Source organism: Cupressus sempervirens, chromosome 3 (genome assembly GCF_028749045.1).
Source record: "Cupressus sempervirens isolate cs-2001-9-10 chromosome 3, ASM2874904v1, whole genome shotgun sequence".
Classification (NCBI taxonomy): Eukaryota; Viridiplantae; Streptophyta; class Pinopsida; order Cupressales; family Cupressaceae; genus Cupressus; species Cupressus sempervirens.
This window is the reverse complement of record NC_143120.1, coordinates 799353467-799369688: the sequence shown is the minus strand read 5'-3', so window position 1 is coordinate 799369688 and position 16222 is coordinate 799353467. Positions and strand designations below refer to the sequence as shown.

The 16222-nt window shown below is 34.2% G+C and overlaps 2 protein-coding genes and 1 long non-coding RNA gene across 4 annotated transcripts; 1 reads left to right on the top strand and 2 right to left on the bottom strand.

Moving 5' to 3' along the window:
- The first annotated feature begins 2783 nt into the window (after positions 1 to 2783).
- LOC149569211 (uncharacterized) lies at positions 2784 to 12871 on the top strand. The gene is made up of 3 exons (XR_016362730.1): positions 2784 to 3285; positions 9471 to 9538; positions 12426 to 12871. It is a non-coding gene; the product is annotated as an uncharacterized LOC149569211 (long non-coding RNA).
- LOC149569210 (uncharacterized) lies at positions 12314 to 15223 on the bottom strand. 2 transcript variants are annotated; one of them, XM_089821959.1, is made up of 3 exons: positions 14772 to 15223; positions 13399 to 14667; positions 12314 to 13310 (listed from the first exon to the last, which is right to left on the bottom strand). In XM_089821959.1, exons 2-3 carry the CDS (start codon positions 13927 to 13929, stop codon positions 12732 to 12734), a joined length of 1110 nt encoding a protein of 369 aa, XP_089678085.1. In that variant the 5' UTR covers positions 13930 to 14667; positions 14772 to 15223; the 3' UTR covers positions 12314 to 12731. The 2 variants fall into 2 exon arrangements, with proteins under 2 accessions (XP_089678085.1, XP_089678086.1); XM_089821960.1 differs by lacking the exon at positions 14772 to 15223 and having other exon boundaries at positions 13399 to 14745.
- A 520-nt stretch (positions 15224 to 15743) lies between these two features.
- Positions 15744 to 16193, bottom strand: LOC149569209 (disease resistance protein RPV1-like). Its single transcript, XM_089816848.1, has one exon. It carries the CDS (start codon positions 16191 to 16193, stop codon positions 15744 to 15746), a length of 450 nt encoding a protein of 149 aa, XP_089672974.1.
- Between the last annotated feature and the right edge of the window lie 29 nt (positions 16194 to 16222).

The window sequence follows — 16222 nt, the reverse complement described above, 5'->3', positions numbered from 1 at the left end:
AACTTTTCAAATTCAAGACTATCCTCTAGACTTATTTAAAAAGATAATATTTAGTAAGTCATAATATTTTAAAAATATTACCCATCATCAAATGATATAAAATATTGTTCATTGTGATTTAAACTTGTCCTACATTCCATCTGCATACATTACATATAGGATCATCATATAATTAGAATAATTTTTCCAATCAAATTATAATAATATAATAACATCGTATATTATTATTATTATTATTATTTGTATTGTTCTTGTTTTTCAAATGTTATCATCATCTTTAAAATAAAAATAAAAATTGTATTTACCCACTGAATATTTCATAAAATAAACTTGAGGAAAACATGCTCGACCAACACAACATATTATATGACTAGCAATCAAACCTTAGTGTGCAATGGGTACGCCGTATTTTATAGGAGAATTGTATTTTTTTTAAAATTATTGTTAATAAATAATTGCACTTTAAAAAAATAATAATTATGTAGTACATTAATTTAAGTATGTTTTGAAGACAAATTTCATGTATTCATTTTTTAAATTAATAGTTGTAACAAATACAAAAAATGATGTATTGAAATGATTCTACAATTTTGTCATTAAAATTTTATTTGTGCACCTCATTGGTAGAGTAGAGTTGGGAATGGTCATTGTATATTTGAGCCAACTTTCTTTCACCAAGAAAATGTCATAAACTCTTCATAGAAGAAATTTACAAATAATATTTGTATTCATTTTATGAACCTTGAATTTATACAATTCTAATAGAGTAGAGTTGGAAATCCAAACTAGCCCATAGATATAGACAATTCATATAAATAAGTAGGATATATATCATAAAAAATTATATAGTACAAATACAACAAAAGCATTATAGGTCTAATTTCATACTCTAATATAAATAAATAAACAACTAATATAAGGAGTTAAAATTATCTCTCTTGTTTACATAATATATTTAAATAAGTAGAAGCAAAGTACAACATGATATGCAAGTGTTAAAAATATGTTAAAAAATGGGAACTCTTTTTAAAATGAAAAAGAAAAGTACAAAAAGTTCCTCTTATCTAAATAAATGGCGGGGTAGTCCATTTTTCTCTAATTATGTTTTCAATTACAGGTACTTCTCCCAAGATTTTCTTAGACTTTTGGATTGCACTATGTGTAATAAACGTTTCAAATCATACTACGTGATCCATCATAACGACGAAACAATAGTTAGAGAGCAAAAAAATATGGAGTTTAATAGAGGTAGGAAGTGGAGACTAGGTATTGGAGAAATAGATCAATCATAAATAATTACACAATGTGTAAGTCTCTCAATAATTACTATTATGGTATTTAAATTTTAAACGCTTTGCATGTGAATGCTTTAAAACAATGAATGCAAAGGCAAATGTGAAAAAGAGTAGTGAATGCAATTAATTAATGTGATGAGTAATATTGAAAACATATTGGGGTGATAGAAGCCTGTAATCATATTTCACAAGTGGCTAAGTCTTTGTAGCCTGCGTTGAAGGTAATCAAGATGGGATCAATGTTTAGAACCCTTACGATTGCAAGGAGAACCTACGACAATCATATTTGGCCCTACAAATTAGGAATTAATACAATACTAAAAAGATCCATGCTATTTTAGAGTGGCCACCTCCTTGTGCATTAATACTATTGAAATGGTTATTTGGGTTCTACAATTACAATAGGATATTTATGAATTAATATTATTAAATTGCTAGAACTTAAACACATTTCAATAAGTGATAGTTTTAATAGATTGAATATTCTCAATTAACTTCAGAAAAATGCAAAGAGATCATTTCCTCATATCACTACTTGTAAAAAATAAAGTCTTCATTACCGATTTCTATATAATGTGATATATTACAAATAATTATTGAGATTGTTATAATATAAGTGGTATACCTCATATAACTCAATTGTAATAAAATGCAGGAATTTGAAAGATGATACTATATTAATGACAAAGAAATATTGACTATAATATTGGAAAGTTTAGATAATATTTACTTTATTCAATAGATTTTTAATTAAAAATTTGAATTAAAAATATTTAAGTGATCACCATATAAGTAGGTAAGTAAATTAAAAACATATGATTTTGATAGAGTGTATAAAGTAAATAATTTCTTTGGGTTCATACCATTTCTAGAAACTCTTGTTTTTATTGTCTTTCTACTATTTGTATTTATTAAAATCTCTCAACAATCTTGTATTAATGTTTTAATATATTTTTAAGTCTTTATATAACATTCTTCTGGTAGATCGTTAAAGATATTATAAGACTTACAAAAAAATAGATAATTGGAAATTCTTTTTTGAAAGGAAGTAAATAATACGTTCATAAAAAAAATTGATAATGTATGAAATTTCAAAAGAGAGAACTTATTTATCCAACAGGTTTACTCCAACCACCAACAATTTTGTACAAGAAAGATAGAAACAAAGTAATGTAATATTTTTTTTTTCTTCTACTAAGTTTGTGATAGGAACAAAGTAATGTAAAAAAAGAACATAACAATAAGAATACAAATATATATTTTTAAAATACCTTTAAACTTATATCCATACATGATCCTCAAGCAATAAGACAGGATCAATTAATGAAATGCCATGAAGAGAAACTGAACCACCAAAACAACCACTCGTAATTGGTCGAGACCGTCACCATGCTAAACTATTAATATCATTATACCTGATGAATTTTTTGAGTAAGAAAAACACAATACAAAGTGTGACCACCATGCCTGTTGTCGAGCCCATTACAGATCTAGCGATGACATAGTTGGGCACATTGGGTAAGCATTTCTTTGCAGTTTTTGGACAAATTACATTTGATGGAAATACATTTGTATACAAAGTCATCCTAAAATGGCTACAAACCCATCAATTCAGACTTGAAGAGACGAAAAATTAAAACGATTATTGCTGCGTAGGAGAATATAAACAGCTATAGGAGAAGGGATGTGTGGGAAGATAGACAACCGAAATTAACTGCGAATACAATAAGTCAGATGCGAGATTCGTAAATAGGGAACTATTCATTTTGGGCCCTAAACAACGAAATGTAAAAGCACGTTGTGGTTGTTAGGTGTGAATGCCATAGAGAAGGGAATGGAATTTATAAGGGATAAAGAGGCAATGTGATTTTTTCGGCTTTGTGGATGAGACGTTGAGAAGGCCTTGTAAGAGGATGGTTTCTGCATGTAAGAGGCTATGGGAGGGTGTTGAATTTGCGATGTTGGACTTGTTCATCGAGGAATTTGACAGGTATTCACAGATGCGATATGTGCCATATTTCCTTCCCTTTAACGCATTTTGGATGTCCATACTCTGTTCCAAAACTCTCATTTAGGCATTGGCAGGAAAGATGTTACATTTCATCGAAGGTTCCTAAATAATTTTGCATCAGACGCTTTTTGTGTATTCCTTGCAAGAAGAACATTCAACAAGACCACATTTATCTGAGGCATCTGACCCATCAAACAGCTCAAGTGCGTTCCAAAATACTTTGTATCATAGTCCAGATGCATTCTTCTTTTAGAGCAATATCCATAGCCATCTTATGTTTTTGCTTGCCTCAACAACTAATCTCTTTCTCGATGCCTACATATCTAGTAGATTGCCCTTACTTGTAATACAAAGTATAGAGAGTAAAATTGATGTCTAAACGCAGCTTAGCGGGGTATAGTACATTTAAATCTTCACCAAACTAGTTTGCAGTCAACGTTGTTGGCGGTACTAATTTCTACCATTAATAGCAGACAACTAGTCTGTTGGTAGCCCACAACTTAGCCGTCCAGCCCACCATCCAGCCCACAACTCAACCGTCCATCCACCGTCCATAATAAATTGCATAGCAAACACTCTGTCGTCCTAGCCGCCCATGTTTTTTAATATATGTAATATTATATTTAATATAGTGTAACATGTGTAAAATGTTTTGTGAGTTCTCAGACCTCTATAAATAGAGGCATTATGTAAGGATTTTAGTATCAGATGTTTATCTGATCATGGTGGATCAGTAGAGCCCATTTTGGGTTTCTCATTGTGGATCATAAGTGGATGGAATGCTGTAGCATTCTAAGGATTTGTAATAGATTTTAGTTATGTTAATGAGATGAAGTGCTGTAGCACAACTTGATGTATTTGTGTTTTACTTATTGATTTGAATGTTTATTATTGCATTCATGTTTGCCTTTGATCCACTCTATCCACCTCCTTCAAGTGGTATCAGAGCTAATGGAATATGATCCTAGAGATCGTGGAGAGCTCGAAAAGTTTAAAATCGGTGAAGAGTGTTATGGCAATGTAGCCCAGCAGGCAATGGCATTTGAAGTTATTTTCTATAAGAAGAAAGAGAAGAACAAATCAAGAGACTACTGTGAGAAACAGAGAAGCCACGAAAAGAAGGAAGCCAAAGTTGAAGTGTGTTTTAGTTAGTGTTGTGTGACACTGTCCTTCATAAATTAGAAGCATGTGGAGCATCTCTATGCAAGCGGGAGTGCCAGAGAATGCATACACATGGCATGGAAGATTTGGATCATGGAAATGTTTATTATATCTTTGTGTTTGAAGTATGCATGTTTGATTTTATAGAATAGTTATTGAAGTTAGTTGTGGCTACAGTAAGTGAAAGTAGGTTGTATTGGTGGTGAGTTGGTTGTCATGATGCAAAGGTCTGTGTGTGTGCTGATTGGATAAAAGTGCTGGGATCAGAAGTGAGAGAATATGTCTATCTAAATATGTTGTTGTCAAGATGTGGTCATATCCCCTCAATCAAGTGTTGAAGATTGAATTTGTAATGATTGTTAATGGGCTATGTGAATGTATGGGGTGCATTATTGGTTGTGCCCAACACCTTAAAGGTTTTTGGTTTGACATATTGATGAACCATGTATGTGAAAAGAATTCCTATAGAACTGACAAGTACAACAGTTGGGCACCCATGTATCTTAGTAGATGGATTTCTTTTTAAATGGACTCAATAATTAGTTTGGTGCAGGTACAAAAGAGAAAGGCCCAGAGTGATGATAGTTTCCCTGTAGTGATGATTCATGGTTAGTAGAACCAATGAATGCTTGGTTTGTAAACCATTTGGATGCAAAGTTTATGGGATTCTTGAAACCATTTGTGTAATGTTTGAGAAGTTCATGGTGAGCTTGAAACTACTTCAGAATTGCACTGGTTAGGGGTAAGCCATAAAACCCGAAGTGGTTAAGATGAGGGAAACCAATATAAATGTAGTAGCATTAGTGACAGAAATTAAGGGGGAGTGTTGGCGGTACTGATTTCTGCCATTAATAGTAGACAACTAGTCTGTTGGTAGCCCACAACTTAGCCGTCCAGCCCACCATCCAGCCCACAACTCAGCCGTCTATCCATCGTCCATAATAAATTGCATAGCAGACACTCTGCCATCCTAGCCACCCATGTTTTTTAATATATATAATATTATATTTAATATAGTGTAACATGTGTAAAATGTTTTGTGAGTTCTCAGACCTCTATAAATAGAGGCATTATGTAAGGATTTTAGTATCAGATGTTTATCTGATCATGGTGCATCAGTAGAGCCCATTTTGAGTTTCTCATTGTGGATCATAAGTGGATGGAATGCTATAGCATTCTAAGGATTTGTAATAGATTTTAGTTATGTTAATGAGTATGAAGTGTTGTAGCACAGCTTGATGTATTTGTGTTTTACTTATTGATTTGAATGTTTATCATTGCATTCATGTTTGCCTTTGATTCACTCTATCCACCTCCTTCAAACATCCCTTGTTATCGATACTAATGTCCATTAATGGTGGAAATCGTCGCTGTCGTGCAAATTTGGAAAGTTGCACTGAAGTGAAGAGACATCTAAAGGATATAATAAAATCGGCAAAGCCCATCCGACCATCGTCGTGTTGTTGAGCAGGTCAAAAAAGATGGGCGCCATGATCTCCCTACAATGACGCCATGTCGACAGACTATAAAAGTGCACTTTATTTCTTTCATCGATGTAAAGAAGTCAATTACAATGGATGGTAAAGATTTCTCTGATGGTAGTCATTTACCTTTCTGCCTATTACAACCGTTGATGGACATATTCAGCTCCTTCTCCTCATTCCCCCCAATTTTCTTATCATTATGATGGTGTTTCAACAATGAACAATAAGCCTGAGTAAGCCTGCGTAAGTTTGCACTACTACATGGTAAGATGTTTTACGACAATTTTTAAAGATGAAAATAGACAATCATCTCAACTTTCATTTTCTTTTATTTTTAAATTTATTTAATTTATGTGTATTTTGATATTTTGTGATAATTACATTTCGTGCTCATTCTTTCCCTTACATTGAGAAATGAAATGATGCCGTAAATATGGTAGGCTCGGCCCAGATCTACAAGTACGTACTACTCTATGAGTTTTTTTTTGCAGGGGCGCATGAAAAATTGACAACAAAAGAATCGCCATTAATGGGTTCTGCCATTTTAGGACTTTTTTCCCTTCTCTCTGAAGCCTATCAAAGAGAAAAGAAGAGCCTGATCACTCAAAGGGTATTCGTGCTTTCTTGAGCATTTTGGGCACAATTTATGCGAAGTTCCAACAATTTCTTTTACAAAATGCATGCATCTGAGATATTCTGTAGCTTTCTTTTCGCAGTCTCTGGTGTTCTTGGCGCCTCTTCTGTAGAAGACAAGGGGCATTTTGATTTGGGGGAAATGTGGGCATTTTCAAGGGTGGATTGATGAAATGATAGGAGAAAACAAGTGATTTGGGAAAGGAATGGAGATGCGAATGTGAGGGGGAGGAAGTGATTTGAGCTAATTGGCGGCGGTGAAGGTTATTATTCCATGGAGGGTATTTGGGGATTTTGCAGAGAGCAGGTTTTGTATTCCCTTTCTTACGGTTCTGCAAATAATGGCCATGGAAATCGATCGTATGTGCGAGAAAAGGGGGTGTGAGATTTTCCTTCAGTCAGGACGCATCTGATCTCCCCAGGAAGAAATTATAGGATTTTAGTTATTTTGACGGTGTGGCTTAGGGGTTTCGATGCGAATCTCTGGACTTCCATGATTGTTTTTATTTATTTTTGGTTTCACTGTTGTTGAGATTCTTTATAGTTTTGACAATTATTGTAGGGAATTTGGTAATCGCATGATGAAGCAATGGTGTGTTGTTGATGGTGGGCGCATGGGGGACGCCGAGCTTGAGTAAGGAGAAGCCTCTCGTGATTTCAATAATGACTTTGAACCAGATGCTTCCCCCTTCTACATTGTAAGTATTCCTTAAAGTTTTATATTTCTAGCACTTATTGATTAGATTACTGGTTTTTATTTTGATCTAGGGCATTGAACAGATTAAAATGAAATAGCCTTCATGCAATAACAAATGAGCAAAATTAAAACAGGGCTCATTTCATTCAGTTACTGGGAGTTTGTGTTAGTAGGTAGTTAATAGTCTCTGATCCAAGGTTTTCCAGCTATGAGGAGATTTGAAAATAGTAGGGTTTCCAGCTATGAGGAGATATGAAAATAGTGAGAAGATTTTTTTGGTAGGGTTTCCATGGCTTCAAAACTAGGGCTTTTTCAATGCTCATGTTAAAGTGCAGCTAAAAATCAAACACATAGCTTGCAATGAGAGATTATTGTTAAAATTTATGTTTTTTCTTTATGTAAAATGGGTTTAATGGAATCATAATATTGTGAATAAAGAAATTAAATTTGTTTCTCTATTTATTTCTTTGCTCTACTATATTCTTTAAATAGTTGGTTTAGGCGAGAGTCTGTATTCAGAAATGTTTAGTTCAGTCCTTCCCATATAGAAAACCTTGAGGAAATGTTCAAAAGAACACTATATAAAATCCTCCAGTAGACAGAGTTTCCCTAAAACACAAGTGATTACTTAATTAAAAGTCATTGTTTGAGGAACGATATGCCAAGTTGTTACCACCATTTCAAGTGTGAAGAATCTCTAGTTTACATAATAGAAGCCATCTAATTTGAAAGGGGAAAGTAGATCCAAAGACATCTAAAGAGTCATGGACAGTAATAAAGTTTTAAAGTATTAGAGCAATTGTAAATTTTGTGAAAGCTGGACCTTAAAGGAGAATTGTTGAAGCTATCTCAGAACTGTAGAGCAGTAATTTGTACATAGATAATAAGAGATCGACACCAAAGAAAATGAGGGATGATCCTCCATGTGTTTGAGCTTCCAAGTAATTTGACCTTCTTTATTGTTTATTTCTAACCAAATAATCACAAGGGATGATCATATAGCAACAGGTATGTTTAGGAATGATCTCACCATTTGTATCTCAATGAAAACTTCATGGAAGCATTGGGTTGCAGCTTCAGTGGATGGATTTCATCTCATAATTTCAATCCTTTTAATTTGTATTTATCTTAAATATGTGCACCTTGAATATTACTCTTGGCAAGTTAAGAATATTTTATTAATATGTTACCACTTTTATAGTTTTCGTGATCTGAATCAACGCAGAGAAGTTGTTGAATACTATATGCCTTATATTTTGTATATACTGTAACTTGAAGGTACTTATATCAGATACTCAATGAAACAAATAATCCTGTCAATAAGGTATTTGGCTGACTTCACATGAGAAGCTCTTCATTCATGAGTTTACAAACATCAGATTGCTTCTATAAACATTGCATCCATATTGTAAATTACTAAGAACATAGTTTACTGTGTATGTGAAAAATCTGGGCATGTTGTTTGAAAATTGATCCTCAATAAACTCTCTAAAATGATAAAAAATTATAATTACTAGACTTGAGAATTATCTATATGTAACTTGGAATTGAAACAGGTCATATCGTATTTGTATGAATGAAATCATGTTCTTCCTGATCTTGGGAATTTAGATTTTGTGCAGATTTAGATTTAAAATCTAAAAATGAATGTTCAGAAGAAGTTTATTTGTCAACAAATGTTTACAATCAATAGATTGCTTTCCTTGATTTAATTTGTTGAACTATATGATGCCAAAATTTCAATAATCTCACAAAAGTTTGAACTACTTGATCACATGATACTTGTTGAGGACCACCACTGACATGTAAAATAGGCATCAAAATCTCTGAACCTGTCTCACAATTAGTTTCATTTAGGTAATACATCCTATATTGCCACTGGGGCTGGTTTTTGAGCATGAAAACAATGATATATCTTTTTGGTCCTTTTCCTAGCAAACTTCTGAAATATAACTTCTATAACTCGTCAAAATTTGAATAGATGAATTTTTCCACAAGCATAGGTGTTGCATTTAGGTATTTATAGATAGGTTTTGATATGGACATTTTTTTCTTTTTACTATAGTAATGATAATAGTGGATTTTCTGCCATGTTTAATTTTTTCCCGATTCTTGAACATTTAGATTATTTCTTTAGAAGATTGGCCTAACTCAAAAAGGATGTGGATGGTAAATATTGTTTCTTGTAGGTTGAAATGTTGATGGAAGAGGTATTATGGTGCAATTTGAAAAATATGTCCCAAATATAGAAACAATTGTGAGTTAATAATCTTAAACTCTTCTCTTGTGCATTTATTTCTATATTTTCATTGTACAATGTCAATTTACAAGAGTTACTTTAGTTCCAAAATTGGCTTGTAATCGTGTTCACGTCCCAACTTTTACAGATATTTACCATGATTTTCCACTGGTTTTCACTTTGCGCAAGTAATTATTAGAAATTATGCGCTTGTTGAGACTTTTTTCTCACACCAAAAATGTTTTTTTCCCCTTCATTGTACTTGTGATATATTTGGTTGTAGATTTTGTTTGTTAAGCAGTAGGTTTCTTGTATATACTTTGTACATGTATAAAATAAATTGGGATTTGGGTTATTGTTGAGTCTGAAATATAATTTCTATTAGATTTGAAAGCAACAATCTTTATTTGCCAAAATAAAGCTCAAAGCTTATTAAAGTTGGCCTCTTAAAATTTGATCCTGTTCAAAATCTTTCAAAATGTGACTACTGCAATCCAAGTCATAACCATTGCTAGAGGGATTTGATATACTCTTCTTGATTTTATTAAAGTTTGTATATGTTTCCAGCCAGAGTCGAGCGTTAAAATGGTTTTTAACTGCTAGCCCTTGTAGAGGATGAACTACAAGAATGTCATCTCCTCATTTAGGTTGTCTTGTATTATTAACTAAAGATATCAACATTATTGAATATATGGTTGTGCGCCTAGATTTATGGCCTAATGAGGCCACACATTTCATTTTTTGAGGGCCCAATTAAATTATTTAAATCTGATCCTTAATCTAGCTTGCATGTTTCTCAAAAGTCATTTCTAATTCAAAATTTAAACACATATTAAAGTATTTAAGCCCATGTATTTTAATTAGGGAATACTTCCATTCATTTAATGCCTTGATCTGGGTTTATTTTAGGCCTATAGGGGCGACACACTACATGTATACGCCTTGATTTTAGTCCCTAATGTTACATACCATATTATAGGGCTTGGCTGAATCAAATTTAAGTTTTATCTGAATGTATGCCTCGATTTTTGGTCCACATTTGCTACACACCACATGGTTTAATTTGAAGAAGGCCCTAAATGAGTTGAAGTCTTCCCTATTATTCTCAAAGCCACATCTTTGGGCCTTGTTTTATTGACTTTTGCCCAAAATCTGCCCTAGTTTTAGCTAAATCAAATACAGTTAAGCCTGATTTATCCAATCAGAATCATATGTTTCAACTCAATTGATCAATCATCCAGAGTAAGGGCCTTTCTATTTACCTTAGTCAGCCCTATCAGTTCTTAAACTCACATACTAGACTTAGTGGCCCAATTTGTCAAGTCCTACGTATGCTTTTTCCTTCAATCATATCGAACTAGAACCTGATTTAATTATCTAAGTTCATATATTTCAATTTTAAAGCCTCTACCTCAAGCTTTGACCCCAAATCCTTGAGTTTGAGTGCCTACATCTTATGTATTATCCTTGCCAATCAGATTTAGGCCTGAGGCTTATTTACTGACCTTTGGGAGGCGGGGGGGGCAATTGAAAGTTCATCTCTTAGAATTATGGCCTGATCCACTAGTGAATTATGTGTGAAATTCTATGCTTAGAATTTCTTTCAATGAAGTAGACTTAATTTCCCAAAGCATACTTTTGTGGTATTCTACGATGATATTTGTCTTTGTAGTACATTGATTTATTTTAGTACTAGTCTCCACAACATAAATACGAGGGTGATGTCCCTTGACTGCTTTTCTTTATTCTTTGTCCCTTTTCTTTGTTATTTGTGGCTTAATAAGACTGACGAATTAGTGACAACAAAGTAGGTCATGTTTTTGGAGAGGGGTAACTTGGGAATCTCTAGTGAAAGGATTGAAACTTTGGTTGTTAAGGAAGGTTGTGGGTGTGATGCAAAAGAAATATAGGGGCTAAACTCTGGATAAAAAATTGTTTGTGATATATGTTTAGAAATAATGTGAGGAGATATAGATACACAACATTTGGTAAAAAGATGATTATTAAAAGGATGGGAGAAGCAAAAGTAGTGGAAGAGTCATTTTTAGCCTTTGAAATGTTATGATAGGCTTGTAGATCTATGCATAGGTTTAGAATAATCAAAAGGAGTTTAGGTAGATGAACTGCTTGACAAAATGCCTCAGAGAATTCTGATGAGGATTTGCTTACAAGCATAGTAGATGTTTTTATTGTTTTGGCATTGGCTCTCAAAGTATAATTGTTGAGAAGCATATATACCTATGCACTAGGTTGATAAAGACTCCAACCTAGGATTATGTTTGGAGTCATTGATATGATGAGAGTGTATTCATTCTTATGATTCCTCTTCAGTTTGATCTCCTTGAACTACAGTGTTTGAAGTTGCGCCTTTGTTGATTTGGCCCCAATGTTCTGTTTTGATGGTTACAAAGACACACGTGGACCTTGATTTTTATTCTTGATGGATTTGGGTGGTGGAAGATGTTTTCTTTCAATAAGTAGTCCAAGAAGAAGCCAATGATTATAAGTTCAATCTCTACGATTTAATTTTGGTAAAAAAATCTTTAAAGTACTCTGTTCTTCTCCAGAGATTACAACAGGTAAGTGAAAAAAGTCTCCTAGTAATCAAAACCCCTAATGTGGAACTATGATTCCCAATAAGATTTCTAGAAGATGGTTTGTATTCTTGATGTTTAAAAGAACTAAATTAATGGTGATAATCATGTTAAATGTGGCCTACTTTTCCAGAATTAAATTCTATTCTATTAATTTCTAGTTAGAAATTGATTCATGTTTGGGACATTCTACACAGGATTAAATTGAAGTGTGCATGTATGCAATCCTTTTATTATTTAACTATTTTTATATTGTGCTTCTACTGCCCTGCCTTGATGGCTTTCATTTTGTTGCTTCGATGCAATTGCAGTGAGTATTTCAAGAGCAACAGCTCCAGCAGACCTTCATTCAACTCATCCTTTCAGGCCTTTCCTTGACACTGAGTGTAAGAGCAAGGTGGAATAGAAGAGTGCGTTGGAGGTGCCTTTCTTAAGAATGGCAGCCGGGGAGGCCAGGCACTTCCCTATGGTGATGGAATCAAGTATTTAAATTTATACACTTGTTATTAAATTAATAAATAGTTAAGTAATGGTTTTTCCTATAGGCAATATTAATATTGTTAGTATTATAATAATTTTTTGACTTTTAATCTTATATAGACATGCACCTTTTGTCCCTATCCACTATCAAGTTCTAATTCAGCTCTTGTTCTCTGTGGAATATCATCTTCAATATCATCAGCATCCTCTTTGGATGTTTTTGAGGTGTAACTCTCCGCCAATAAATTCAAGTCTTTAAGGAATATCTCAAAATTTTCATTCGCAATCCCATTATTAACCAGCTGCATTCCACACTCTTTAACTTGAATGTTCCTCCCTTTTGCTTTCACATTAATACTATGAGCAGCCTGCATCCTTTTAACAAGCGAATGTGTTTCTCCATTCATACAAATGTATAACTGATCTCCCTCAATGTTCTGTCTGTTGCTGAAAGTTGTAACCCAGATTGTTTGATCATCTGCTATGATGGCTGGCTCCATGGAATTTCCAGAAGAGGATCTGAAGTTGCAATACTCGTGCATGAAGTTTAGAACCAAGCAAAGGAAAATACCTCCACATTTGGTGTTATTTTCTATAGGATAATTTAGTATATTTGTGAAGTTATTGTTATTGAGAAAATGATCCCCTGTTTTGAGTTCCAAGCACCATGGAACTCCATTTGCGTGGATGCAGACTTCTTCTAAATTGGGCATATCCTGCCAAGCATACGTCAATGTCAAAATCACATTTAAGGATGCTCAAGAGATTAAGAATTTTGAACAGAAAATACAGAGTCCCACATACCTTGATATACTGATTAAGCTCCAATACAGAGACACCAGATCCCCCAAAATATAACATTTCTAATGATTTCAACCCTTCGACTTCAGACATACTTTTAATATTTACACAGTTGGATATGTTAAGCACTACCAGGCACTGACATGAGCTAAGCTCTGGCATTTCTATTAAGTTTTCACAATTGCATAGAATCAAACTTCTCAACCTCTTCAAACATGACATATTGGGTAATCTTAGCAATTGTGTACAATTGCCCATGTCTAACTCTACAATTTCCAGGGGAAGAATAGGAAGTTCTTCAAGAGATTGGCAATTATTCAAGTTCAGCTTCGTTAAATTAGTAAGTTCACAAATGCTTGAAGGTAGTTGGCAGAAAAAGTTATTGTCTAGGTTGAGGATTCCCAGAGTCAATAGATCTCTGATCCCTTCATGAAGACCATCTAAAAGATCGCAGCCATTTGCGTCAAACCACACCAGTGATGGAAGCTCAGAAAAACTTGAAGGCAGTTGCATTGAATTAGGACTATGCCTCATTTCCAAAATTCTGAGGTTTACAAGATTTCCAAAAGTACTGGGAAGGTTGAGTAATCTTGGGCAGTCATTGATATACAGTTCCTCCAGCTGAACAAGCTCTCCAAATTCCTCTGGTTAACAATCCATGCTACTACATTTATTCGTTTCAAGATATCGCAGACAACCGATTTCTCCAATTGATGTAGGTATACTTCTTAAACTTTCACAGCCACTTAAAACCAGTTGTTTCAAGCATGAGAGATTTCCCAATGAAGGTAACTCCAGAATAAGCTCTAAAAACTGTATATCAAGTTCTTTTAACTTATTGAGCTCTCCAATTGAATTAGGAAGAACTCTAATGGACAAGCAGCCAGCTAAAATTAGCTTTTCCAAATTAACAAGCTTGCCAAAATTTGGTAGATTCTCAATATTTCTTGAAAATCCTATATCTAGTTCTTTTAGAGCCGTTAATTATTCCATGGCCTATGGCAACTGCTTAAGTGAAGAGCAATGGCTGAGTGAAAGTTTCTCAAGTGATGAGCGCTTAGAGATACCACATGGAACCTTTGCTAAGTTTCTGCACCGGGAAAGATTTAAGCACTTGACTCCTTCTAGGATACCAATGGAGTCTGGTATACTCCTCAAGTTGGGACAATCTTCCAGATACAGCACCATAAGTGCTGGGAAGATTGAGAAATCTGGAAGCCTCTCTAGATATTGAGCAGATCTCAACCGAAGCAAATTGAGATATTTGAATTCCTGTCAAAAGTAAACCAGATCACAATATTATGAAATGTTGAAATAGAATCACCTACGCCTACCAATAATGTGGTTTAATGATTATTATTGATGAGAAAATCAACTTTCTAAAAGAGATCCTTGACTCCAAAGTTCCTGTAACTCACTAGGAGAACCCTATATATCAGAACTCAAATCCAGTACAGTTAGATGATTTGCAGACCATTCCCATGGCAAACATTTCAATGGACAAGAATTCCAACGCAGCCATCTCAAATCAGGACATAAATTTAGGAAGTCCCCATTAACATGTTCTCCACCAATCCAAATCCAAAGCAATTGCAGATTTTCCATGGGTGAAAAGGATTCTGCTTTAAGTGCTATATTGCTTCTGTCCATTCTGGATATAGAGATACTTTGAATGCTCATAATTCCCCGTTGAGATATAAATTCCATTGTAATCATAAGAGTACTGATTCAAATTGCTTGATAAGTTTAAGTGTTTGACATGCCCATCTTCCTAAACACTAAAATTCTAGTAAAAATCTTGCAGTACTAAAATATAGATGGATTCTTACTAGGCCTTCCTTTATTACATATAGTGCATCTTCCAGTCTCCATATTCTAGTACGTCTTCCAAGGTTTGGAGACATATCTGCAACCATTTCCCTTCCCATGTCTTGTAGAAGATCATGCATTATAAACTGATTTTTGTCATTTATCAAGACAAGTGAATTCTGAATTAGATTTTCTAAGGCTCTGTTTAGAGTATGGCCAATAGCTTCCCAGAACCCTGATGCTGTTTCCAGGTTCTCTTTCCCAACAAAAAAACAGGCAATGTCTAGAAATATCTCAAGCTCATGATTGGTAAGAACTTGTGTACTTACACAGAGGCGCCTGTGGATGCCCTGGTCAATAGTGTTTGCTAAATGCCTCATAGACTCATCCCAATATTTGGTTTCTGTCCTGCCATTTAAGGATGTCCCAACTACTTAAAGCAAAAATGGATTTCCCCTGCAAGCTTCTACAATCTTTTGAGATCTGTCCTCATAGCCATCATCAGGATAAGTTCTGAGAAATGCATGCCAGCTAAATAACTAAACACTCTCTTCAAATTTTAGCATGTCCATTTCGTAAATTTTATCTGCATGTGCAAAAGCAAGTAGCTCTGTATATCGGGATATTAGGAGTAGTCTACTCCCAGGCGCAAGCCAATCCACACTAAGGGCTTCTAATTGCATTGAATGATCAATGCCATCTAAGATAACAAGTGCCCTAATGGATCCCGGATGAGCTTTCATTAGTGCCTTGCAACGCTCAATAGTTTTCACAAGAATGTCTTTTCTTGAAAGATCTTTCAAAATCTGTTCCTGCAATTCGCACAACCCCTTTGCCTTAACAGAAGCGACAAAGCTACGAGCCTGAAACCTAGGGACGAGGCTATTGAAAATAGCTTTGGCAAGGGTGGTCTTCCGAATTCCACCTACACCACAGATAGCTACTACCATTTTTAGTCCCTCTGGTGCCAGGTCAAGTTTGTCAGTCATTAGCAGAATTGATTAAGAGTCCAAGAGTG

Coding starts and splice junctions, on each gene's coding strand:
- LOC149569210 (XM_089821959.1), bottom strand. CDS start 13,929: ATGAGGCATAGTCCTAATTCAATGCAACTGCCTTCAAGTTTTTCTGAG. Junction 13,311..13,398: donor AGCTTAATCAGTATATCAAG/GTATGTGGGACT, acceptor TATGCTTGGCAG/GATATGCCCAATTTAGAAGA.
- LOC149569209 (XM_089816848.1), bottom strand. CDS start 16,193: ATGACTGACAAACTTGACCTGGCACCAGAGGGACTAAAAATGGTAGTA.